Source organism: Dromaius novaehollandiae, chromosome 3, assembly GCF_036370855.1.
Source record: "Dromaius novaehollandiae isolate bDroNov1 chromosome 3, bDroNov1.hap1, whole genome shotgun sequence".
In the NCBI taxonomy this organism is placed as follows: domain Eukaryota; kingdom Metazoa; phylum Chordata; class Aves; order Casuariiformes; family Dromaiidae; genus Dromaius; species Dromaius novaehollandiae.
This window is the reverse complement of record NC_088100.1, coordinates 305,047-328,631: the sequence shown is the minus strand read 5'-3', so window position 1 is coordinate 328,631 and position 23,585 is coordinate 305,047. Positions and strand designations below refer to the sequence as shown.

At 65.5% G+C, this 23,585-nt stretch overlaps 3 protein-coding genes across 8 annotated transcripts in view; 1 reads left to right on the top strand and 2 right to left on the bottom strand.

The window, feature by feature from the left end:
• IFT172 (intraflagellar transport 172) overlaps positions 1–2,384 on the bottom strand; it is a 44,921-nt gene extending 42,537 nt beyond the window's left edge. Inside the window, exons 1-4 of one of the 2 annotated variants that reach the window (XM_064508121.1) lie at positions 2,235–2,384; positions 2,015–2,158; positions 1,818–1,930; positions 767–806 (exon numbers count right to left, since the gene is read on the bottom strand). In XM_064508121.1, the coding sequence (XP_064364191.1) occupies positions 767–806; positions 1,818–1,930; positions 2,015–2,158; positions 2,235–2,273 (336 nt within the window). In that variant the 5' untranslated portion in view covers positions 2,274–2,384. The remainder of the gene's footprint in view (positions 1–766; positions 807–1,817; positions 1,931–2,014; positions 2,159–2,234) is intronic. The other variant, XM_064508122.1, reaches the window with a different exon arrangement.
• A 29-nt stretch (positions 2,385–2,413) lies between these two features.
• On the top strand, positions 2,414–9,713 carry LOC112992627 (low density lipoprotein receptor adapter protein 1-like). The gene is made up of 9 exons (XM_064508124.1): positions 2,414–2,601; positions 5,056–5,198; positions 5,520–5,632; positions 6,311–6,425; positions 6,837–6,909; positions 7,305–7,417; positions 8,369–8,424; positions 9,175–9,215; positions 9,384–9,713. The coding sequence occupies exons 1-9, from the start codon at positions 2,517–2,519 to the stop codon at positions 9,551–9,553; spliced, it is 909 nt and encodes a 302-aa protein (XP_064364194.1). The 5' UTR covers positions 2,414–2,516; the 3' UTR covers positions 9,554–9,713.
• Positions 9,714–11,897: 2,184 nt separating this feature from the next.
• FNDC4 (fibronectin type III domain containing 4) lies at positions 11,898–23,335 on the bottom strand. Of its 5 annotated transcripts, none has more exons than XM_064508116.1 (6): positions 23,104–23,335; positions 18,578–18,693; positions 17,877–18,081; positions 16,926–17,015; positions 15,494–15,627; positions 11,898–13,520 (listed from the first exon to the last, which is right to left on the bottom strand). In XM_064508116.1, exons 1-6 carry the CDS (start codon positions 23,168–23,170, stop codon positions 13,485–13,487), a joined length of 648 nt encoding a protein of 215 aa, XP_064364186.1. In that variant the 5' UTR covers positions 23,171–23,335; the 3' UTR covers positions 11,898–13,484. The 5 variants fall into 5 exon arrangements, with proteins under 5 accessions (XP_064364186.1, XP_064364188.1, XP_064364185.1 ...); XM_064508118.1 differs by having other exon boundaries at positions 11,898–13,517; XM_064508115.1 differs by lacking the exon at positions 11,898–13,520 and adding an exon at positions 13,527–14,819.
• Between the last annotated feature and the right edge of the window lie 250 nt (positions 23,336–23,585).

The window sequence follows — 23,585 nt, the reverse complement described above, 5'->3', positions numbered from 1 at the left end:
ATATCAACCAAAGGTAAAACAGACGTCATAGATAAAGAGCCCATGTTAAGAAAAATGAGAAATGAGTTCTTGCACAGGTTAAAAATAATAAAGTAACTTCAAGGCTACGTATGCTACCGTCTCCCATACGCTTACTTATCACCCATAATAGGGAGCTGTATCGGGCAGTCAGCAGCACGACCACAGGCAGTGCCACTGCACTTCCACCTGAGAGCACCCGCGAACTGAACCCCAAAGAAAGGGGGAAGCAGGAATAAGCAGCGGTGTCTGGCTGGGCACGGATGCCCAGTTTTTCTTCCAGTTCTAGTCACAGTAAGGAACCAGTACTGCTTTGCTGGAGGGATCAATAGATGGGCTACGGCAATTCCTTGACCTGTGATCAGTTACAGAAATGCTTAAGAGCTGCCTGCGAAAAAAACAGTTGGGCTCAGAGTCTCTCCTGTTTCTCCCTTTCAATTCACTTAAAAAAAATCAATAAAGTTCTGTCCACTTATGCCTAGAATAGTCCCTCAAATTTTGTAATTGACTATATTGATCATTCAACAATTACTGCACCATATGCAGGCCTTACGAGGCCTCTCGAGTTAACCAGTAAGACATATCTCAAAATTTAGATATTATTTTAGGATCTACCTGCATATTTTGGAACTCAAATATCCCTGACAGTTTGACCAAATATGCCTCTTAATATGAGCAGAAAGACATTTCACAGTCCTTATCCTACCTACACTGCAAAAAAGGAGTAAGACAGGAGTCTGGGTCTCACCGTTTGGATGAACTTGTTGCATATCACCTTCTTGTCACCCCTGCAAAGGAAAAAAAAAAAAAAAGAAAAGAGTATCAGTGAAGCTGGTAATACTGCCCATTCAGGCTACCCAACTGTTTGCATCCAGTCCTTCAGTGTTGTCAAAAAAGCCATTTAAGTTTTGTACTCTGGCTATCTATCACAAGCCAATGTTAGGCACAAAACTTTCCAAAGAAATGACGGAGCATTTTGCAGAAATGAGGCTTAGGGAAAATAATTGTCTGAGCTCCCAAATTCCGGCGACCCCCTTTCTGAGCAGCTCCAGCACAACGCGCGTCAGCAAAGGAGGCTGGAGGGAAGCAGGAGGTGCACCCTCTGCCGCAGCTCACCACCGAGACGCCCGAGCCACTCGGCACAGGTCAGCGACGCACACGGCAGGGCGGGCCAGGCCCAGGCCCAGATCCAGACCCCGGCCCAGGCCCAGGCCCAGGCCCAGAACCCGGTCCAGGCCCAGGCCCAGAGCCCAGCCCAGGCCCTGGCCCATACCCAGACCCATACCCAGGCCCAGACCCTGGCCCCAGCCCAGACCTCAGCCCAGACCCTGGCCCCAGCCCGGGCCCACACCCCGATCCTGGCCCAGACCCCGGCCCAGACCCCAGGCCAGACCTGGGCCCAGACCCAGACCCCAGGCCCCAGCCCAGACCTGGGCCTAGACCCCAATCCCAGCCCAGCCCCGGGCCCCGACCCAGGCCCTGACCCCGACCCAGGCCCAGGCCCAGGCCCCAGCCCAGACCCTGACCCCTGCCCAGACCTCGGCCCAGACTTCAGCCCAGGCCCTGGCCCTGATCCCAGCCCAGGCCCCAGCCCAGACCCTGACCCAGGCCCAGGCCCAGGCCCAGACCCTAATCCCGGCCCAGACCCTGACCCAGACCCAGGCCCCGGCCCTGACCCAGGCCCCGGCCCTGACCCCGGCCCAGCCCCAGACCCTGACCCCGGCCCCGCCCCGGCCCAGCCGCAGCTCCCGAGCGCCGGCGGCCGCAGCGCGTCCCCCCGGTCACGGCGCGGCGCTCACCACTGCTGCCCGATGTGGTACACGTAGACGATGTTGTCCGTCTGGCCCACGGCCAGCTTGCTGGAGTCGGGCGAGAAGGCCATGCCGCGCACCGCGTAGCTCCTCCGCCCGTACTGCGGCCACGGGGGGGGGGACACCGTGAGCCGGGCCGCGCAGGCCCCACCGCCCCGCCCGGGCCCCGCCGCCGCGGCGCTCACCTTGGCGTCGGCCGGCTTGGTGGAGAACTTGTCGCGGCGCTCGCCCTGCTCGTCGTACAGCAGCACCACCCGCTCCGCCGTGCACACGGCGAACCGCGCGCTGCTGCCCGACCACGCCAGGCAGCCCACGCGCGCCGCCCCGTCCTGCGGGGGCACGGCACGCCGTCAGCCGCCGCTCCACCCCCCCCGGCCCCCACCCCCCCCGGCCGCCCCGACCCACCTGCGGCGGCAGCAGCGTCCGCACGTGCCGCAGCCGCATCGCCCCGGTCCCAGCGCCGGTCCCGGTCCCAGCCCCGGCCCGAGCCGCCGCCGCCGCCGCCGCCCCCCCCCCGCGGCCCGGCCCGTTGCCCGGCAACCCCAGCGCCGCCGTGACGTCACCGCGGCGGGCCGAGCCCGGGCGGCGCATCGCCTCGCGCCCCGCCCCCCCCCCCCCCCGGTCTCCCCCCGCGGCACCGGCACCGGCACCGGCACCGGCTCCGGCTCGGTTCGGCTCGGCCCCGCCATGGAGGCGCTGCGGGCGGCGGGACGGGCCGTGCTGCGGAGCCCGCGCCTCGCCCGGCACGGCCTGGGGCTCCGCCGGCGGCGCAGTGAGTGCGGGCGGGGCCGGGGCGCGGCGGTGGCGGCCTGTCGGGGACGGGCTGCGGGGCTGCGGTGGGGCTGCGGGGCAGGCTGTGGGGCTGAGGAGGGCTGGCGGTGCTGTGGGGCAGGTTGTGGGGCTGAGGGGCAGGCTCTGGGGCTGAGGAGGGCTGGCGGTGCTGTGGGGCTGAGGGGCAGGCTGTGGGGCTGAGTCAGGCTGGCAGCACTGTGGGGCAGCAGCATGGGATCAGGAGGCAGGTTGTGGGGCAGGCTGTGGGGCTGAGGAGGGCTGGCAGCACTGTGGGGCAGCAGTGTGGGCTCAGGAGGCAGGTTGTGGGGCTGAGGGGCAGGTTGTGGGGCTGAGCAGGGCTGGCAGTGCTGTGGGGCAGCAGTGTGGGCTCAGGAGGCAGGTTGTGGGGCTGAGGGGCAGGTTGTGGGGCTGAGGAGGGCTGGCAGTGCTGTGGGGCAGCAGCGTGGGATCAAGAGGCAGGTTGTGGGGCTGAGGGGCAGGCTGTGGGGCTGAGGAGGGCTGGCAGCACTGTGGGGCAGCAGCATGGGATCATGAGGCAGGTTGTGGGGCTGAGGGGCAGGCTGTGGGGCTGAGGAGGGCTGGCAGCACTGTGGGGCAGCAGCATGGGATCAGGAGGCAGGTTGTGGGGCAGGCTGTGGGGCTGAGGAGGGCTGGCAGTGCTGTGGGGCAGCAGCGTGGGATCAAGAGGCAGGTTGTGGGGTTGTGGGGCAGGTTGTGGGGCTGAGGAGGGCTGGCAGTGCTGTGGGGCAGCAGCGTGGGCTCAGGAGGCAGGTTGTGGGGTTGTGGGGCAGGTTGTGGGGCTGAGGTGTGCTGGCAGTGCCGTGGGGAAGCAGCGTGGGCTCAGGAGGCAGGTTGTGGGGCTGAGGGAGGGGCAGGCTGTGGGGCTGAGTCGTGGTGCCGTGGGGCTGCTCCCCCCGCCAGCACCTCTCGTCCCACTTCCGAATCGGGGCCGGGCTCTGCAGCAGGTCGGGGGCTGCGCGGGGGCTGCCTGGGTGCTGCGCGTGGGGCCGTGCCCTGCCCGTCCCTGTCCCCGTCCCCGTCCCTGTCCCCGTCCCCGTCCCGCTCTGCCCCCCCGGAGCTGCGCCCGGCCCTGTGCCAGGGGCACGCAAACACGTGCGGCGAGCGCGGCAGCTCTGCACATCGGTCACGACAGCGGCGCGGTCGGCTCCCGGCACCCCGGGCCCCGCGGGAGCCCCGGGCCCTGGACGTGCCCCGGCACCGGGGCTGCTCTCCGCGATCGGGGGGGGGGGGACGGGGCTCCTCTGCCCCAGGGAGGTCCCTCCGCCCGCGTGGGGCCACGGTGCCTTCCCGGGAAGCCGCAACGCGTGCAGGAGCGTGCCGCTCAAATAAGGTCTGCTTTCCCATGGGCTTGTGTTATCCCAGTTATGAGTCAGACCTTTCTGCAAGTGTGCCAGTAACGTTCTGGGACTTAATCCCAGGAAAGAGATGAAAAATAGCCCTGAACAGAATTAGGATAGAGCGAGCAGCAGATGCCGAAGCCCTCCCCAAGGGAAGTGCGCGGAGCTGGTGTTTGTGACAGGCCGGGTAACTGCCCTCGTCCTCCCTCCGGGCTGAATCCCTCCGGGCTGAATCCCTCCGGGCTGAATCCCCGGGAGTAAGGGAGAGGGCTCCCTGCCTCTCAGCTGTGCTGCAGCTCTGTCACCACCCTGGTGTCACTGGGGATTTGGGGAGGGTAGGTGCCTGCTAACGGCTGGGAAACGGCACTGGGAGGTGCCTGGCTCAGGGAATCGTTCCTCCGTGTGCGGCACCAGTGTGATAAACGCCGCTTTTCCCCTCGGTGACGTGAGCTTTCTGTCGCAGTCGGTGACTGTCCGGTGGGAGCAGAGGTTGGTTGAGTGGGTGCTTGCACGGCGCTTGCTTTGCGCGTCCCGCGCCAACAGCAGCGGCGGCAGGGCCGACCGCAGGGCCAGGCTCCCTCTCCCAGCGCCGTGTCCTGCCGTGCGCACGACACGCCGGTAAAGCCGCCAGCTTCCCGGGGGAAGCTGGGCCTGCGGAGGGCTGTCCCGGGGAGTCTTCCCTCCGTTTGCGAGCAGTGCCGGGGGCTGAGGTGGCTGAAGTGGATACGGTGCAGAGCCCGTGCTCCGGGCTGCCCGCTTCGCTTCCAGGGAAACCCATGGTGCCAGGAGCGCTTGGTTTCCGCGGGCAGCACTGACGCGGTGCAGCACCCGAGTCCCTCTGCAGACGGTGGGTCCCTCACCGTCTCCGCTAGCAGAGCCGGTAGCTCCAGGGCAGGGGCAGCAGCTCTGAGGGTGAGCTATCGTCTCGTCCCGCTTCTCTCCCGAGGACGTCATGGAGCCGGGAGGGTGCCCCGCTGTGTGCGGGACGCAGCACCGCTGCCGGGAGCAGCTCCGCCGGGACTAGCCGTGGGCTGCTGGCACGTGGCTCACGCTGCTACGGCGTCTTGTCTCCGCAGAGCTGCCCGAGAGCTGGGCCGATATGCAGGAGCCGCTGCTCGAGGGGATGTGCTTCACGCTCAAGTACCTGGGCATGACGCTGGTGGAGAAGCCTAAAGGAGAGGACATGGCCGCTGCTGCCATCCGCCGGATCGTCGCCATGGTGAGAGCCGGCCCTGGGGCCCCGAGCGGAGAAGGACCGGCTCGGGGTCCGGCCCCCAGGCCGAGGCGGTGGCCGCGTCCCAGCCGCTGGAGGTGGGGTGGTCCTTTCCCACGCGTGTGGCAGCAGCATGAAGGGACCCAGGGGATATTCTGTGCACGGCACGCCTGATCTCCAGGCTCCGCTTTGCCGTCTCTGGGGCGGGAGCCTTTGCAGCGGGGCCCACGTGCATCGTGCCCTGTGCGGAGAGTGGGTGGCTGGTGCTGGCGGGGGGCGAAGTCCCTCAGGGGCTCTGCAGAGGTGACTGCTGTGTCCCCGCTCCAGGCGCGGGGGGGAGCCAGGAAGTTCCAGAAGGTGATTCTGACCGTGTCGCCGAGGGGCATTTCGCTGCAGGACGCGGAGACCAAAGAGGTGGTGGAGAACATCTCGATCTACAGGTGGGCGCAGCGTGCGCGGGGAGGGCCGGGGCTGGCACGGTGTCTGGGTCGGTCTGTCTGGCCGTTTCCCCGGGCTCTGCCTGCGTCCTTTGGATATCAGCAGGCTTTTGGGGCGGGTGGGTGGAAAGCCCCCGCAGGCAGGGCAGGACAGCGTCTGCCTCAGCTTGGCTGCGGGCAGTCGCTGGGGGAGCTGACGTGGGGCTTTCTGCCGCTGCCAGCTGTGCTCTGGTCGGGCTGGGTGTCTGCGGGCGTTGAGTGGGGAGCACGGGTGCTGGCGGGTGGCTGCATGGGAAGCAGATACAGGGCATCTCTCGGTGCAGAATTTGGTCTCGGCGCTAGTGTCAAGCCGATGTGTCAAGGCCGATCACCCTCCTGCCTTGCCTCCCATCTCGTCCTCGGAGGCTTTTGTCTCGGCGCTCGAGTTCCCACCTCGGCTCGAGCTGGGCATCAGAGGTCGGAGGAGCCCGCTGGGGCGATGGAGGAGGGAATACGGGCGGTTGCAGTAGTCTCTCACCAGCCCTAGGTGCTGGGCGACTCCCTGGCCCTTGCTGGGGCACTGGGCTGCCTGGTTACGGGAGGCAGATGAAGGTGAAAGCTGTCAGCGCTGCTCGTTGGCGCGCTGGGACAGCAGATGTGCCGGGTTCTCTGCCGCCCTGAGCAGCTCCCCTCTGTCCGCAGGATCTCCTACTGCACGACGGACAAGCTGCAGAACAAGGTCTTTGCTTATGTTGCCCAGAGCCAGGAGAGCGGGGCCCTGGAGTGCCATGCCTTCCTCTCGCCCAAGAAGAAGATCGTAAGCGCTCCCCTTCTGCTCTTGGCCCCGCGAGGTGGGGGCTGGAGCCAGGCCCTTGCTTCTGCCCCTTCAGACACGTGCTGCTGAGCGCAGCCGGTGCGGCTCCGGCCTCTGTGCGCCTCAGCTGGAAATGGAGCCAGGGAGCACGTGTGTCCCTTGCAGAGGCTGTGTCCCTTGCAGAGGCGGGGGCGAGTGGTGGGAGGCTCCTCTGCCCCAGCTCCTTCGACAGCCCCTCGGGGGATGGCTGCCCCGGGCGGGTAGGCAGACCGCCCTGAGCCCTGGCCTTCCACGCGCGTGCTCCGCAGGGAAGGGCAGCGAGGCCTGGGCGCTCCGAGGTCTCGGGAGGGGGAGGAGGGTCCTGGCTCCGGGGCGCAGATGAAAGCGGGCACGTCCCTCCTCTCCTGCCTGCAGGCCCAGGCTGTGACTCTGACTGTGGCCCAGGCCTTCCAGATGGCGCTGGATCTCTGGGAAGCAGCACATACAGGTAGGAGGAGTTTCTCGGATGTCTCCCTCTGCCGAGCCCCAGCATCAGCCTCCGGTGCAGGCCCTGTCCCGGGCCGTGCGGAGGAGAGGGCTCGCTGCCTGGCTGCCGCAACGTGCCAAGCGGGAAGCGCGCTGTCCCTGCTGCTGTGCTCCCTGCCGCGGCCCCCCCGGCAGCCTGCCCTGCCTCTGGCGGGGGGGGGTTCCCTGCTGAACCCTTCTGCACTGCTGAGCTGCAGCACAGCTCGGGGCCCTGTGCAGGGATCCCCCAGCCTGGTTTGCACCTTCCCCAGAGCACAGCAGCAGTGTCTGTCCCTCGCCCACGGCCCTGCCTGCGCATCCTCTGCTGCGCCTTTTCCGGGTTCCCGGGCTCTAACTGCTGCTTTTGCCCTGTCCCAGGCTCTAGGCAGGAACAGCCCCTTCACCCTTCCTGTGCTTTGGAGAGCAGTGAGCCTGGCAGAGCAAGTGAGCCAGCCCCCCCGGGGAGCCCTCCCTTCAGACACCACTTTGGGGTACAGTATGTGCAAGCCTGGCCGTGCCCGGGGCTGTCTCACGCTAGGGCAGGGACAGAGTCATCCCTGCACAGCCGCCTTCTCCCTGCCGAAGCCCTGTGGGGGTCCGCATGGCCTCCCTCGCACCCGGGGGCCCGGCGGGGAGGGGGCTCTCCGCGCTCTGCCTGGCTCGCGGGGCAGGAGCGGTTCCTCCGGCGGGCTTTGCTCCGGGAGCCTCCTGCCAGGCCCGGGCTGCAGCAGCCCTCAGCCCCGCTCTGCTGGCCCTGTCCGACAGGGAGCTGGGACCTGTCCCGCCCCGCGGGGCCCTCGCTTAGGGGGAGGCAGCGTCTCCGAAGGAGAAGGGCCTGGTCCAGTCGCCGTCTGGGCTGAGCCTCAGCCCTGCCTACCCGCACCGCGTGCACGGCACGTCCGGAGCCGGCCGGGGCAGTGCCGGTGCTGCTGGGCTTCGTCCTCACCGTGTCCCTACGCAGCAGCTCCTGGGCACTCGCTCCTTGGCCTCGTGCTTCCAGCCCTGGCCCAGGCCGGCAGCGCTTGGGCTCACGCTTGCTTGCGGCCTTCTCCCAGGCGGTCCTGGCCGCGCCTGAGCCCCGGCTGCAAGACGTGCTCACCCCGGCGCTGTCGTCCCCTGGGCTGCGTGCGGCAGCTGTCCCGGCTCCGTGGCTTGTTCCCAGCGCGCGCCTCGCGCTTGGTGCTCTGCTGGCTGGTCGGACGTACGGAGGAGACCTTTGGTCTGTCCCTCTGCCCGTTGCTGCCTGCCTGAGCCCTGAGGGTTTCAGCAGCCCAGCCTCGCCGGTGCCCTCTGCCCCGCTGCCATCTCTTGCCTGTGCCACGTGCGCTGGGTAGCTGCGTCCCGTGAAGGTGCTGGGGGCTGCCCCGTCGCCCCACAACAGTCCTGCCTGGCTCCTGGCAGAGGCCTGCTCGGGCAGTGACGCGTGGGTTTTGCTTTGCCAGGAGGAGGAAGAGGAGGAGGAGGAGGAAGATGACAACCTGGATGAAGCTTTATCCGGGTAGGTGGCAAGCTGATGTCTGTGTGTTCCTGCCTCTTCCTCCGTGCCCCGTGCGAGAGGAGCTGCTGGGGCCGCGGGCGTGGTGGGAGCGTGGAGGAGACCTGCCCGGGAGCAGGGCAGCGCCCTGCGGCTTCCTTCGCCTCCGTCAGCCGCGCGGTGGGGTGACGAGCGGGGGGCTGAACCGCGGAGCGGCAGATCTCAGCCCAAAATGTACCTGTGAGGGATGGACGCCGACCCGCAGCAGGCACCCAGAGATGTAGCTCATTGTTGCTGCCGCTTGCTGAGGCCGGTATGTGCGGAGATGCTTCTCGGGGGGGTCCCAGGGTTCCCCACCTCCTCCCAGTGATTTCACCCCTGGCTGCAGACCCGGGACCCCGCTGGGGCTCAGGCCAGGGTGGAGGCCTGTCCCTGCTGGCTCCCTGTGGGCAAGGGCCTGGGTTGAGCTTGCCGGGGTCTGCACCGGGCTTAGGAGGAGCTGCTAGTCCCAGGCCAGAAGCGGAGGATTAACGTGTCTGTGACGCTGTGGTTGTTCTCCGCGCGCCCGGCAGCCGGAGCCTCGCGGGGCTGTCAGCACCGCAGGGCTGGGCCGGCCCTGAGCTGGCCTCGGCAGGGAGCCAGGACGTGCGCGGGCTGGAGCCGGGCGCGTGGTGCCGTGGAGCTACGGGGCCGTGCCCGCGGTGTGGCAGCCACGGGCACAGGTCCCCCTCGGCTGCTGGCACGGGTGTGATGAGTGTTCCGTTCTCTCCAAAGCTGCATGGAGGAGCTGGGCGGGGGCCCCCACAGCCCAGCAGGTGAGCGCCCTGCCTAACCGCTGCTTTGCCGCCCTGCTCCCCCAGCCTGTCCTCTGCAGGGGCAGGGGGCCAGCAGCTCTCCTGGGGCTGCCTGCTTCCCCCCCCCCGGCCGTGCCAGGCTCCCCGCCCCGCGCCTCACGGCCTGGGGCTCCTTCTCTTGCTCTTCAGCGTCGGTGCCTCCCGCGCCTGCAGCGAGCTCGCCTGCCACGCAGCTCCCGCTCCCGCTGCGCTGGCCCCGCCTGGGACACCCCCCAGACAGCCGGAGGCAGCTGGGAGGGGTCGGAGCCCCCCCGTCACCCGGCCCCAGCAGCGCCAGCCCCGCGGCCCCTCTGGGCTGAGCCGAGTCTCCGCAGCGGTGGAGCAGCACTCAGGATTCACCCTGTGCCTGTGCCTGCGCCTGCGCCTGCCCCTGCTCCCCGCGCTGCCCCGACCCGCCGCTTCCCCCTCGCTCCTCGGGGTGACTGCGGGGCCCGGCCGAGGCGCCGCGGCCCTCGGGGATGGGCCGGACTCGTGCCTGGAGCGGGCGCGTGGCCCCGGGGAGCAGCGGCTGCGGCCCGGAGGGGTGAGCGTGGAGGGCCCCGCGGCTGCAGTTCAGCCTGCACCCTCTCACGGGTGAAACGAGCTGGTTTTTAAAGGAAAGCTCTGCCTTTGTAGTGAAATAAACTCGAGTTTTTTACTGTTGTCATTGGGGCTGAGCTTCGGATGAGGACCGGGGGCGAGGGTGCCACCGCAGCCCTAGCTGCAGTGAGGCCTCCTGGCCCCCGGCAAAGGCTGCACCGTGCCCCGGATGGGCGACAAGGAGCCTGTGGCCCTTTGGCCTCTGCTGTCCCCCGTGGCTGCCTGCCCTGGGCGAGCCGTTCCCCTCGGGCTGCAGCCCACCGGGGCCCTCGCCCTGCTGCCCGAGGGAGCTTGCCCAGGCCGGCGCGTTCAGGCAGGGTGTCTGCGTGGAGCAGAGCTGGCGTCCGAGCACGCTTCGTCGTCTGCCTCCCTCCCCCGTGCCCGCTGTGCCGGGGTGCAGGACGGGCTGGCACCCGGGAAGCGCTGGGCCTCTGCGGGGCAGCCGAGACCTGGGCGCTGGTTTCCTCACCTGTGGTTCTGCACGCTTGAGTCCCCGTCTTCTGCCTTCCTTCCCGCAGCGGAGGGAAGGGCGTGTTAGGGAGGGGAGGGTGTTGTCAGGCCCTTCCAGGTCCCCACACTCGGGGCTGGTTTTGTGTGTCTGACAGCTCTTGGTGTGGCTCCCGGCCCCACCTTGAACCAGGCCAGCCACGTGGCATCTGCAGCCCCGTGGTGGCATCCGCGACGTCCTGCAGCTGAGGACACACCACTGCTGCTCGCCCTGGCACATGTCGATTGCGTCAAAGGCCACTTGCTTTTGTGACTAATTGCTCTTTCTGCACCATCCCTGCGACGGGAGGGCAATGCGTCACATCTCCAGTGGAGGCAGGCCAGGCTGTCTAACGCTGTCTCCCTGCTGCCGTGGGGCTGTGCTGGCCTCTCCGCTTCTGATGGGGGTGGACCAGAAACACGTGCCCTAGTCGAGACACAGGCACCCGGCCACTTTATGCCATGGCACAGTGTGTGCCCAGTTTAGATCAGTCCTTTCCTAATCATTTCTCTTTCCCTTTCGGAAGAAGGGTGAGAAGCAGGGCCGTGGACCTGCCGAGCAGGGTAGCAGCGGGCTTGCAAGCTCTCCTCGGCTTCCCCACAGCCCTTGCCCACAGCTGCCAGCTACTTGCGTGGGCAGGCACACGCGCGTGTGACACCGGGGCTGGTTCCCATGTACTGCGACAGCATTTCAGCTGCCCTGCTCGTGTGACAGAGGGCCACCGGGTCCTTCCCACCTTGTAACAGCTGCTTTTCTCGGGTGCTGAGCTCGGCTGCGTAGGCACGTCAGGACACGCGTTCGCTGCTGCGCGCTCCTTGCTGTGGCCGTGTTGCACACCGCAAGTCTTTTGCCAAGACCGCTGTTCCAGCCACGTGCAAGCCAGCAACTGGTTCACCATCATCTGCGCTCTGCTAACACTTCCCGCCACCTCTTAAGCTGGCGCGATGGGTTTGGGCTGCGTGTGCCACGGTGCCCCTGCGTCGCAGCTCGGCGCCCGCGCTGGCAGCGGCTGTGATGGGCAGAGCAGCCCGGAGGCCTCCGCAGCCGCCGCGGCAGCCCCAGGCCGTGCTCGGCGCCCACCGCGGTGCTGGTGCCGCAGTGTCGGGGTGTGGAGGGCCTGAGCAGGCAGCAGTGCTGTGGGTCCCCGGGCTTCACCTGCAAATACCCGCTCTGCCCTGCCCCGTGGCCCACATTTGCTTCGTCCCCTTTTCGTGTTGTGTTGCCCTGACAGCCCTAATTATTCGCACCTCCTCTACAAACACAAGTGAGCTGTTAAAGTGAGACGGCTTGGCATAAAGTTGCCTCTTCTCTGGAGCTGACCGTGCTCCCCGCAGCCCGAGTTACAGCGCTGAACAGCAGGACTTGGGCCCCACCAGGAAGGTGCTTTTGCTTCTCAAAGCCTCGCTGCCACCCGGTACCCCTTGCCGCCCCGGGCACCTCTGGCAAGAACAGGTCTCCCTCTAAGGCAGGGGACACACGAGGGTGAGAGGCACTGGGGTGTGTAACACGCACACACACACACACACGCACACGCACACGTGCACACACGCAGACCTGCAACCTTGCGGGACCAACGCTGCCTTTGAGCCAGGATGCTTTTATTGAAAAGACCTGCCACAGGGAGACGCTTACGCCGCCCCTTCCCCACCTAGTTCTGCAGCAGGCGTTGAGCAGCACCCAGAAGGAAGAGTCCTGAAAGTGCTTTGCTGGGAGATTTATTCCTGGAAGACGCTGGATCCTTGACGCTTGAATCGAGGGCTGCAGAGCCAGCACCCCAGCTCAGCTGCGCACCGTGGAGCGGAGAGCACGGAAGGCAGAGCAGCAGCGAGGCCGCCAGCTGCCGTCCCTGCAGCGAGGGGCTCCTCGTGCCCCCCCCGGCAGGAGGGCATGGCAGGGCCAGGCCTCGGCCTCCCACCCCCAGCAGTGCAGGTACCCGGTGACATTCTGCCTGCCGGTGCTGGGGAGCGCACAGACACGGTCCGGACGCCACCTCCTCCGCAGCCCCAGCGTGGCCAGTGGCTCCTGCTGTCCCTGCACGGCCAGGCAGACGGGCCAGGCTGCAGAGAGCCCGAGGTCTGCCGGCCCGGGGCACGTACGGCCGGCCCTTCCCCACGGGTCTGCGTTGCGACGGCCGGCCCGGGGCAGGACACGGGGCCAGCTCCAGGACAGAGCATCGGCAGTGACCGTGCGCCGGCAGGACAGAGGGGACGAGGAGCGGGACTTGGCGCCGTCAGCGCTGGAGTCGTCCCCGCTGGGGCCACTGCACCATCTCCGGGCATCCCGCGGCTCGCAGGGTGCTCAGCAGCTCCCCACCAACGGCTTGAGCTTGCCAGGACTATTTTGCTACCAGGGAATGGCAATACCACGGCATGCCCCCCCCCCCCCCCGCCTGCCCCACGGCTCTGTGGGGCTCACGCCGCCCCATGGGGCTGCCCCCCAGCTGCTGGCACTCCCTGCCCCGGCTGCCTGCTCTGCAGCCCGGCCAGGCTCCGCAGCACCGCTGCCTCGTTGCGCTCCGCGTCCTTCTCCCCGTGGCGGGGAGAGGACCCGGGAGCCCCCGCACCGCTGCGACTGGGTGCAGAGGAGCCGCAGCAGGGACCTGCTCTGCCTGCCGGGCCCAGCCCCACAGACGAACCCCCTGCCACCTCCCCGGCGGCGCTGGGGCGAGCGCCGGCGCTGCCCCATCCCCTCCGTCCCGGGGCTGGGAGGGGAACCAGCTCTCGGCCTTCTGAGCCGGACGCAGCGGCCGGGAGGGGCTGCTCCAGGCTGCCTGCCTGCTGTCACCCGCCTGCACCCCGGCCTCTGGCCGAGCTGGCGGGCAGGACCGCTGCCTGCCCTGGGGGCTGCGGGCTGGAAGGAGCACCGGCCTCTCCGCTCCCCAGGCTGGGCTCGCGGCTCCCCTCCTCGCTCGGCTCTGCGCTCCTCAGCGGCGGGGGAGCGGGGCCAGGCACGCGGGATGGCCGGGGCCACGCACCGCATGCGCGGCTCCGAGCCAGCTCCATGCACGTCCCCGGCCAGGCGCCCTCGGGAAAGCGCAAGTTCTGATATGCAGATCTTCGCATGCAGAATGCCAGGCTGGGCGCCCAGTGCGGCCTCTTCTTCCCAGGCCTGTTTTCGGCTCTGGCAGGATGCCCAGGACCCCAGATGCCAAGCTGGTGCTGCACTTACACCTCGATAATATTGACAGAGGGGGACTTCTTCTAGGGGAGAAAAATCTGCCTTAAGGCCCTGCTTTGCTAAGCCCTTGGGACGCAGGCCCCGAAGCAGAGGCCCCCGTCTACCCTGGCCGGCGCCAAGACCAGCAGGTCTCCTCCGCAACGGGGCTGCCAGCCGCGGCTGAGCCCTCTGCCCTGGGCAGGGGCCTGGCTTCGGCATCTCCCTACGGAGACCACGGGGACCAGTCCCGACATGCCAGGAGACGGAGCGCTTTGCACCGAGCTGCCCTCCTGGCAGAAGGTCCAGGACTCAGCTACGCCATCCTGCCTCGCCCGGGCGAGCCCCACCGACCACCCTGCACCCCCCTCCCCAGGAAGCCCCTCTGCCCACCGCGGTGCCCTGCTGCTCGCGGGTGAACCGGGCAGCCGGCCTCGCGCTCTGCCTCCGGGGCTGCAGACCTCCGCCAGCCGCCTTCTGCCCCATCCTGGTGGTAGCTGGGCAGAGCTCAGAGCAGAAAAAGTAACTGGGGGTTAGGAGGAGATCTGCCACGGGGCAGAGAATCCATGAAGCGTGGGATGAACAGGCGAGGCCGGCTGAATGCACGTCCCTGCATGACAGCTCTGGCGTGCACCAGGGGAACTAAAGGCTGCAGGCAGTGAGGGGGGTTTCTCAAACACCATCACAAGCAGGAGCCCTCCTTTACGCTAAGGAGACCGTGCTCACTTAATAGCACAGCAGATAAGTGAATTCAGAGACGTTGCTGGGAAGGGAAGGGGTCCTGCCTGCTGCGCGTACGTTTTGTAGCTCAGCCCAAGGCCCGTGAAGCAGGGGCAGGAGGTGAGTCCTCATGGCCATACTCTGAAACAGGGCTCACCCTAAGAGCTGCACTGCTGTCTGCTACTTCACAGCAGCTTTGTCCCAAAGCCAGTAGGGGAAGGGGATACAGAGCATAATTACATCACTGCTTTTTCTTTCCTATGCCTTCTTTCCAGCTTTGTAATCAAGGACTGCGAGGATAAACTTGCAGTGTTGTCACCTGCAAGAATGCCAGGAATCTGGTGAATGCACAGAAACACACCACTGTGTAGGTGAAGACCTTAGCGAGCAGCAGCGAGGGGCTTGTGCACCTGCCTTCGCAGCCCAGTGTGAGTGGGGTCAGTTTGGAGGAGGGATCCAAGAGGAGGGCAAGGAGTAACCGGGGAGCTGCGGAGTGCAGAGGAGGAGACAGTACCGGGGGTTTGAGGTCCAGACAAGGAAGTTTATGCCCCCAGCATCCGCCGGGAACCGAGGAGACACGGAAGCAGAGGAGCAGGTGGGCAACACGGGAAGTGGAGCTGGCAGCACTGACAGAGGAGGCAGAGAGGTGAGACAAGCCTAATGCAAGGTCCCATTACAGCACGCACACCAGGATCATAAATTCCTGTCCTTGTCGGGCATCAAGGGGAGAAGAGCCAAGTACCGAGGGAACAGCCAGATGAACAGGCCACTCTCTCCCCACCCAAAACCTGTCACAGTCACTGCACTGGAGTGGGGAGGGGGCTCTGGGGTCCTTCCCAGAACAACCCCTGTGTTGATGGCCTACAACAGGCCCTGACGAAGGCTGAAAGCCACCAGCGATGGGCCAGCGCAGGAACTGCAGGAACAGGAGCCCAGCTTGGCGGCCTCCTGCCTGAGCAGGCCAAGGCTGGACCTGTCCGTGGGATGCAGAAGAGGCGCAGCCTTGGAGGAGCGTAGTGACAGGGTAAGGCGCTGGCTGCTGCGGGGGGAGGACGAAGGCCACCCTGCAGCACGGGAGCCATCCCAGATGACGCATCCTGCCCTCCCTTCTGCTGTTTCTCCTGCAACCACCTGCAGGGCACACACGGCCCCAGCCAGGCCAGGGCTCTCTGCACTCCTTGTTTTCCGGGGCAAGAGCACAAGCTGGGGCATTTCTGTTTCCAGAGGGAGCCAGAGCCCGTCCAGCCAGCAAGCTACGGCAGACATTGCACGCTGCATCCCACCAACCCTCCCTGCTCACCTTGCTCCGCAACAGCCCTCCAGAAGGCCGCTCCGGAGTGCTGTGCTCTGAGGATGGCTTCGTCTTCTCCTTGTTGTTGTTGGAGTCATTGTCCTTGATGATGTCGTACTGCCTGCAGAAGAGGGCGATCACCGCTGCGGAGAGACAAGCGAGGGTGAGGGACTCCCCCACACTGACCACCCCCTGCCTCCCCTCCCCAGAGCATCCCGGCTGGAGAGCAGGCGGGTCCAGGGCATCTCCAGGTGCTGGTCACCTCCGCCCTCCCTCCGCCCAGGCACGGCCAGGCAGCCCCCTCCAGCAGACTGGGTACGGGCATGGATGTGGCTGCAGCCCTCAGGGTGCAGGAGGTGCTCCGTGCCGACAAGCCAACTTTAAAGGACGAAGGCAGATATTGGGGCACCCAGAAACGGACAGCCCTTCGGGTCAGCGAGCAGCTGAGCAGGTTTCTGGGTGTCTCCAGCAAGGCACTAGACTTGCAGCCCCAGCAGTGTGGCCTGGTGCTTGCGGCCCTCAGCAAAGGCAGCCCTTGGCTCTGTCCTGCCCTGCAAACCGATTGTGGGGTCACTGCCAGAGTTTTACGGTGCCCGTCTTGCACACAGTATGTTCCACCTCCTGTGACCCCAGATTCGGGACTCTAAAGCAATGCTTTGACCAGGAATCACTACATGTGTTGGACGCATTCAGTCCGCAGGTGTGTTACGACAGCCACCTGCACACCGGATCCGCTTTCCCCCCGTTGGCACTCGGACCCACCAACCCGCACTGGGTGTGCAGTTACCAGCAGCCGTTCCGTGTTTTCCTCCAGTGCACGATAAAAGTGTTCAAGATCAAGACAAGGAGAGACTTCTGCAAGGTATCACTAGAAAATCCTCATTTATGGGCAGGGGACAAACGATTTCCCACTGACAGCAGTGTGTGTAACCAGTCGGGAGCTGCCTGTTATCCCCTGAGCGTCCTTGCTCCCAGGGCAAGCGGCCGTTTCCCAGAGCACTGGCTTTAACCAGGTGCTGTGCGGGAAGAGCTGACACATCTTGCAGTTTAAGTAGATTGTGGCACAGCCGCTACCAGCCAGCAGCGACGTTACCAAAAAGATGTCGAAGAAGCTAACTAAGGTCCGAGTTACATGCTTGTTAATGCTAACTGTGGTGCTCCCACCCTGTCATTCTGTACTGCTTGTGTCCCACATCGTCTCTTGCTCTTCCAGCACAGCAGCCAGGCCGTGTGCTCCAGGCTGTCACTGTGCCAGCGGTGGCTGCAGATCCTCTTTGCACCCCACTGACTCAAGCTCCCAGGACTCCACGGACTCACTGGGAAGGGGATGCCAAGTCTGTACCTGTATTCATTCCTCTGCACCTTCCGAGCCCCAGCCTCTTTGCAGACCACACATCACGCCCCTGTACCAGCCTGCCGGGACGCTGCTCGCAGCACTGACCTGCCCACATGAGCAGCACAGCCACAATGATGATAATCTCGCCCGTCTGCAGCTGCCTGTCCTTGTCCAGCCCTTCCATGGTGATGTCGCCTGTGGAGAAGAGCACGCAGCAGGGCTGGCAGCACTCACCCTCCCACCGAGACCTGCTCCGCGGACCAGCAATACGCAGGGGTCTGAGAGAGAGCTCCTGGTGACGGAGACCCACCTCCCACACCCCCAGGCCAGGGCAGGTGCCACATGACACCTTGCCTGGGGGGGGACGTGCAGCATGAGGCTGACTGTGTCAGACAGACCGTTCCCCCTGCCAGAGGGTGTCAGGGATCCCAAAAGTTTGTGCAAATTCGTGAGGACTGCACGGTGGAAAGGGAACTCACCAAGGTTGCTCACAGGTAGGGACTAGGGCAGGCTGGGGGGGCCCCGAGCTGGAAAGAACAGTGTGGGAAGTACCCTATGTACTTGCCCTGTTACACTCTTCCCAAGCCACCGGCTTATGGTTAGTGCTGGAGACAGGCTCCCAGGCCCGACGGACCCAGCCTGGGTACTGTCTCCCTTGGACTCATGACCAGCATTTAGGGGACCCCGAGGCGAGACACAACACATGCAAAGGGGAAAGGGGATGGTGGGGCTCTGGCGTTTGTCCTTCGGTAGCTTGCAGGGCGGTAAATCCGAGCGCCCATTCAATATCTGCTTTCTACAGAGAGCAGTTTGAATGCGCCGGTCACAGCCCGCTTAGCCAAGACCTGGGAGAGGATGGCGGTAAGTCAGGGTTTGGGGACAATATCGTGAGCATGGTGGACACAACAGCAGCCTGTACAACCTCGCTAGAACACAGTCTGCTGCCAGGACAGCACCTTCCTCGCTGTCTGCTGCATCCCTGCCGCACAGGGCGTGGAGATCTCCAGGCGTGGGGCCGCGACCGACGCCTGGGCAAGCTGGCAGAAGCTGCCTCACCTTGGTTGGAGCTGTTGGAGGGGAGGCGATCGGTCTCCTTCAGAGTGCGGAAGTGGACGCGCTTGCTGGCCTGGCTCTCCCCATACAGGCCGATGCTCTGCACCTGGATGATGTAGTCAGCGTCTTCGGCCAAGTCCCACAGCACGCAGGCCCTGTTGGTGGTGTTCACCTCCCGGATGAAGCGCTGCATCTGTCCGTCCTGCCGCTGCCGGAGCGGAGAGCTGTCGGCTCCCGGAGGCCGCTCCGAGCTGCGCCAGGCCCGGGCCCTGCCTGCGGGGCTCTGCTGGGCACGCTGCCCCCGGTCCTCCCCTCCCAGGGGCTCCTCCGTCCCGGGGTGGGCCAGGCTTTGCTACGCAGCGTCTGCAACGCCCGGGAGCCAGGCACCTCCGCGGAGAAGCCCCCCCCACCCGGGCCGTGGAGGGGGAGCGAGGCAGGCAAAGAAGGGTTACAGCGAGGCTGGAGCGTTGCCCTTACGCAGGGAAATCCCGGGGAAGCCCTTGAGGGACTGCCAGCCCCACCGCAGCCCACGGTCTGGTGCCCCCCGCGAGGACAGAGCTCTCAGGGGGACACCCTGGCCGGGGGCGGCCTCAGGTGGGTGCCAGAGGAGCTCCAACCTCTGCAAGAGCCAGGGCAGACACCAGAGCACGCTGGTAACCAGTGAGGGGGGGTCCCCCAAGCCCCTGGGGACGGAGCCCGCATACCTGCTGCAAGATGGCGTAGCCGATGACCACATCTCCTTCGGGGACATCCCATGAGACGGTGGCAGAATTCGCCTTCAGCTGCGTCACGGTCACGTTGACGGGGGACGGTGGCCTGTCTGGGGGGGCCGGGGAGGGACCGAGACAGGGCGCAGGAAAAGAGGCCAGGAAGATCTGTCAGAACACGTGCTCAGCCCTGCAGCCCGCCCCGCCACGCAGGGCCGTCCCCAGCGCGAGACGCGTGCTCGCCGCACACCCTGCCCCTGCGCTGTCCCACGGCAGAGAGGGAAGGGGAGCTCGGGAGGCACCTGCCTGGCTGACCCTTCCCCGGAGGGCCTGCGTGCAGGGGCAGACAGCCCGAGGCGTGTAACGCAGCTCCCGCGCAGCAGAAGTCAGCGGTGCTGACCACGCGCAGCAGCGCAGGCTGCCAGACCCAGCCGGGGACGGGAAGAGCCTGGCCGGCTCCATCCGCCTCCCACGCTGTAATGGAAGGTGCACAGAGGCCTGTCCCGAGCCGCAAAGCATCGCACAGTCGAAGAGACCACCGGGACGATTCAACCAGTCTCTGCGGAGAAAAGCCCTCACAGCCAGCCTCGGAGCACTGCAGGGGCTCTGCCCTCGGAGAGGAGGGCGACACTCACACCAGCTCTGAGGGCAGCTGCTTGCAGCTCTGGGGCACCTTCGTGGTCGAGCAGGACGCTGCTACTCAGACGTGAGTCTGCGGGAGGGTTTACTGCACTCAGCTCCGGCAGTGGCAGAAGCCGGGCTGCCCGACGCGAGCTGCTCCTGCTCAGCCCAGGCAGGTACCAGAAGTCTTTCTTGGCAGGCAAGTCCCACATTTCTGTAAGGTCCAGAGAGTCCAAACAAATCCTACATTTAAGCAATTCTACAGTCAAGACTGTGACGGTAAAACCAGGCTCCTCCAGGCTCCGGGGCTGCCCTGTGGATGCGCACATCACGGATGCCTGGCACACCACCCAGAACTGCGTAGGCAGCAGCACAGACACAGTATTTATATATCAACTGTGACAGAAAAATGGGGCAGCTTGGAATAAACACACTATGCAACTCAATCTGGCCATCTCATCTGCCTGGCGTTGCTCTGCTCCAGAGCAGGGAGGAAAGCCCAGCGCGGAGCAGAGGACAGAGCCGACTCTCCCAGCAGTGCGATGCCACACTGCAAAGCTGGCTGCAGCAAGGCAGCAGCCCTCAGTCGCTGCTGCCCTGCGAGAAGCCGGCCTGGTTGTCCCACAGTCTGCACCAGTATCACCGTGAGATTTACACAGCACTAACTAGGATCACAGCAGGGTCCTGCACGGGCACACGGACCTGAACACAAAAAGCCTTGTGCCTGAAAGTGAGACACCGGAGTGGACGAGAAAAGACACAGAGGCTGCCGTTGCTGTCTTCTCTCTCTGTAAACAAGACAGTGTCCTTCCACAGGCTGCAAGCACGGCACAAGTTCAATTTTGTGATTTATACTGGGAAAACAGAGCCCCAGAGGGCAATGGAGAAGAGGAAAAAAGAAGACAGTAACCAAACCAAAATAAAACTATGAGTGACAGGGAAAGGTCGTTTCTTCAGGTGAGCTGTTAAAATGCATTCATTTGTATTCGAATATATCCTGCTCCATAACAGATCGAACCGGGAAAAGGCTGCAATTCCCTCTCTGGGAGACACAGGACTGTGGTCTGCCAAGGATGACTAAGAGGGAGAGGAGGGTCACTCACAGACCCCCAGAAAAGCTCCAGAGAGGCACCGGGGCTGAGTGTGTCCCCAGCCAGACCCTGCTGCACCATCAGGAGATACTGTCATTAGAGACAGCTCCAACAAGGACACTGCGGGATGAGCCTTCTCTTCAGACCAGAAGGCTGAGGAACCGGCAGGATTCAAAGACACTCAGGTTCTTCTATCCTGTGGAGAACGTGTCTCCTTAGAGCTTTGCCAGTGAGGATCCTGTTCATCGAATATGTCTCCAACTTGTGAGAGAGCGCGTCTGAGACATGTCCACATCTGCACACCCCGTTCTCCCCAAAGCCCAGAGGAAAGCAGGCTGAGCAGAGCCATGGTCCCAAACCCTGCCATCGACTGGGGCCCCTGTACTCTGTGCACACTGATGCTGAGCTCCACGCGGACCTGCACGCTGATGCTGAGCTCCACGCGCATGTACACGCTGATGCTGAGCTCCACGCGCATGTACACGCTGATGCTGAGCTCCACGCGGACCTGCACGCTGATGCTGAGCTCCACGCGCATGTACACGCTGATGCTGAGCTCCACGCGCATGTACACGCTGATGCTGAGCTCCACGCGGACGTGCTCGGACTTTCTGGTCCAGCCATGGCCGGTGTGAGAGCGCTGCACAGCCAACAGCCGAGCTGCAGACGGTGCCCTGCCAGCTAGCAAATAACCGCCCTCTTGCACTGTCCCAGGTGCTGCCTGCAACAGTTATCCCTGCCTTTAGGGGCAAGAGAGATGGTTGTCCAAAGCAATCACTATACCAGTAAATGTAACGGGGTCAGGAACGGCCCAGTGATCTCAACCACTGGATTAAAATGGTCCCTGGACTTCTTTGGCCTGAAGCAGCCAGCACGCACCCAAACCAGTCCTGGGCATGGCTCAGGAGCTAGCACGAACCATTCACGGTTTCTAGTGGGTAGCACTGATACGCTCCCCTCTCTGGAAGTCAAGAGTTTAGTGTTATGGATGCAGCTAGACTTTGCCAGCTGGCCTCAGGCCAAGAACAGGAGCTGGTGCCTCACAGGATGCATCTACACTAATAAATTAAGTAGCTTTTTACATCTAACAGAATGGAAAAGGGTCCAAAGCGGGTGGTTTGGCTTCCACACCTTTAAGTGGACTTGGGAAAATTAAAACTAGGGTCTGAGATCTCCGCAGTGTGAGAGTCGGTGGATGAAGCCAGTAGCAGGCTTCCTGGTCCGCACTGGAATTTTCCGGGCTTCTGCAGGGAGCGTAGCCCGGTCCAGCCCAGCTTCCCAGGCTGGGGATGCTGAGACGTGGCTCTGGCTGAGTCACTCCGGGCTTCTGCAGGGAGCTGACGCCCCGAGGCAGCCTCCAAACGCCCCAGCGCGGCAGGGAGGAGGGCAAGAGCGCACGGGGCAGAGCCGCAGCCGCACGGCTGGCCAGACCTCGTCTGTTGTAAACATGCCTCTCGCAGGCTCCGGGCAGACAGGACTGAGAGCTGAAGGCATCCAGGCAACCCAGGCTGCGGTTCTTCACGGGGAAAAACCAGTGTCACTTGATCAGTTTTCAAGCGACACTGCGGAGACATTTCTGAGCACAGAGGATTTGCACAGCTAGCAGGAAGAGACAGGAAGAGAGCTAATAGCAGAAACTGAAGCTGGAGAAGTTCGACCTAGGAACGAGGTGCAATGTTTAGCCCCCAAAGACGTGCGAGATGAGACCTCACTGGAAGTCACTAGGAGAAGGCCTCCAAGGCGTAGCTCACACCACTGAAAGCGTTGTGTGTTGTCCCTCCGTCAAGCCTCATGCTCTCCAGCCTGCCTTACAGCTGAGGTCAAAGCAGGCTTCTGCCGGAACTGCTGCTGTAAAGATCTGCGAATGCAATGGCTCAAAGAGATTTACAGGCTGAAACCAGCTATTAAAAACACTCCTGCAGAGCCAAGATCCTCCAAAACCCCACCAGGCTCTCTGGGAAAAGCATACCACGGTTAAGCCCTGTCCACTGCATTAATCACTAATGATTCTGCATCCTTTACAAGTTATTCTGCTTGCACTTTTGATTAAAGCCACATTAACAAGTGGGCACCACCATGGGAAGAGCAATCACTCAGGGCCTGACGCACCTTTTCCTAGCGCCGGTACAGCAATACGTCTCTTCCAGGCCTGCCAGGGAGGCAGGAATGGCTGGTGCTGCGCGGCGGACGTGGCAGCGCTGCAGGCTGGGGCTGGCGGCAGGAGGGGGCCCGGGGACGGCGGAGCGCGGGGCGAGATCTGCCCCACGGCCCGGCTCGGGGGGCCGGGGAAGGGGCCGAGCGGGTGCCCCCAGGACGGCGCCGGCGGCTGCGGCTCTGCGCAGGGGCGAGCGGGGCCCCGCCGGTGCCCCCCGCCCCGCCGCGCCGCGGAGGCGAGGACCCCGGCCCCCGGCCCCCGGCCCCCGGCCCGTGCCCTTGGGGCTGCCGCTCAAGGGCGCCCGGGTCTCTGCCCAGCTTCTCCCCGCGGCGGGAACACGGGCCCCGGGCCGCACGCCTCGAGATAAGCGGCCCCTTTCCCAGCCTGGCCGCGTTTCCCCCCAACCCTGAGGGTCGCGGCCCGCCGGGGACCCGCCACGGGACAGCGGCCCGGGCAGGACGGAGCGGGGCCGCCGCGGCGGGAGGCCGCCGGAGCACGGCGGCACCCGGGTGACCTCGGCGGCCGCCGGAGGAGGGAGGTCAGCGAGGCGGGAGCGCGCCCGGGGGAGGCGACGGCGGCCGCGGGATGGGGCCTGGCGGGGCCCGGCCCGCCGCACCGCCCGCCCCGGCCCCCCCCGCCCCCCCGCCCGCACTCACTGGCCCGCACGAGGTCGCAGCTGAAGAGCACCAGGACGGGGCTGAGCAGCGCGGGGAGACGCGCCATGGCGGCGGCGGCGGCGGCGGCGGCGGCGGCGGGCCCGGCCCGAACCGGCTCAACCCGGCCCGGCCCGGCCCGGCGCGGGGGCTCGGACGGCGGCCGCGGCGCGGCCCTGGCACCGGCTGCCTGCGCCGGCGGACGGAGCGGGGCCGAGCCCCGGCCGCAGCGCGGGGGGGGGCGGGAACGGCCGCCCCGCCCCCGCCCCCGCCCGCCCGGCGCCGCCCCGCGCCGCCCCCCCCGGCACCGCGGCTACGGCAGCGCCGGGACCGCCCGCGCCACGGCCCCGTTAACGGCCCGCAACCGCCCCGGGCCGGACCCCACAGCCGCCCGGACCCCCGCAGCCCCCCCGGGCCGGACCCCGCAGCCCCCCCGGGCCGGACCCCCACAGCCGCCCGGGGCCCTGCACCCCCCCCCGGGCCCC

Excerpts from the sequence above, each read along its gene's own strand:
- LOC112992627 (XM_064508124.1), top strand. The coding sequence starts at position 2,517 with ATGGAGGCGCTGCGGGCGGCGGGACGGGCCGTGCTGCGGAGCCCGCGC. Across the intron at positions 6,426-6,836 it reads TCTCGCCCAAGAAGAAGATC|GCCCAGGCTGTGACTCTGAC; the intron begins GTAAGCGCTCCC and ends TCCTGCCTGCAG. Across the intron at positions 8,425-9,174 it reads CTGGATGAAGCTTTATCCGG|CTGCATGGAGGAGCTGGGCG; the intron begins GTAGGTGGCAAG and ends TTCTCTCCAAAG.
- FNDC4 (XM_064508115.1), bottom strand. The coding sequence starts at position 23,170 with ATGGCGCGTCTCCCCGCGCTGCTCAGCCCCGTCCTGGTGCTCTTCAGC. Across the intron at positions 15,628-16,925 it reads TGTGCTGCTCATGTGGGCAG|CGGTGATCGCCCTCTTCTGC; the intron begins GTCAGTGCTGCG and ends GTCTCTCCGCAG. Across the intron at positions 14,820-15,493 it reads GAGGGCTGTTGCGGAGCAAG|TGCTGCCAGCTCCACTTCCC; the intron begins GTGAGCAGGGAG and ends CTCCTCTGTCAG.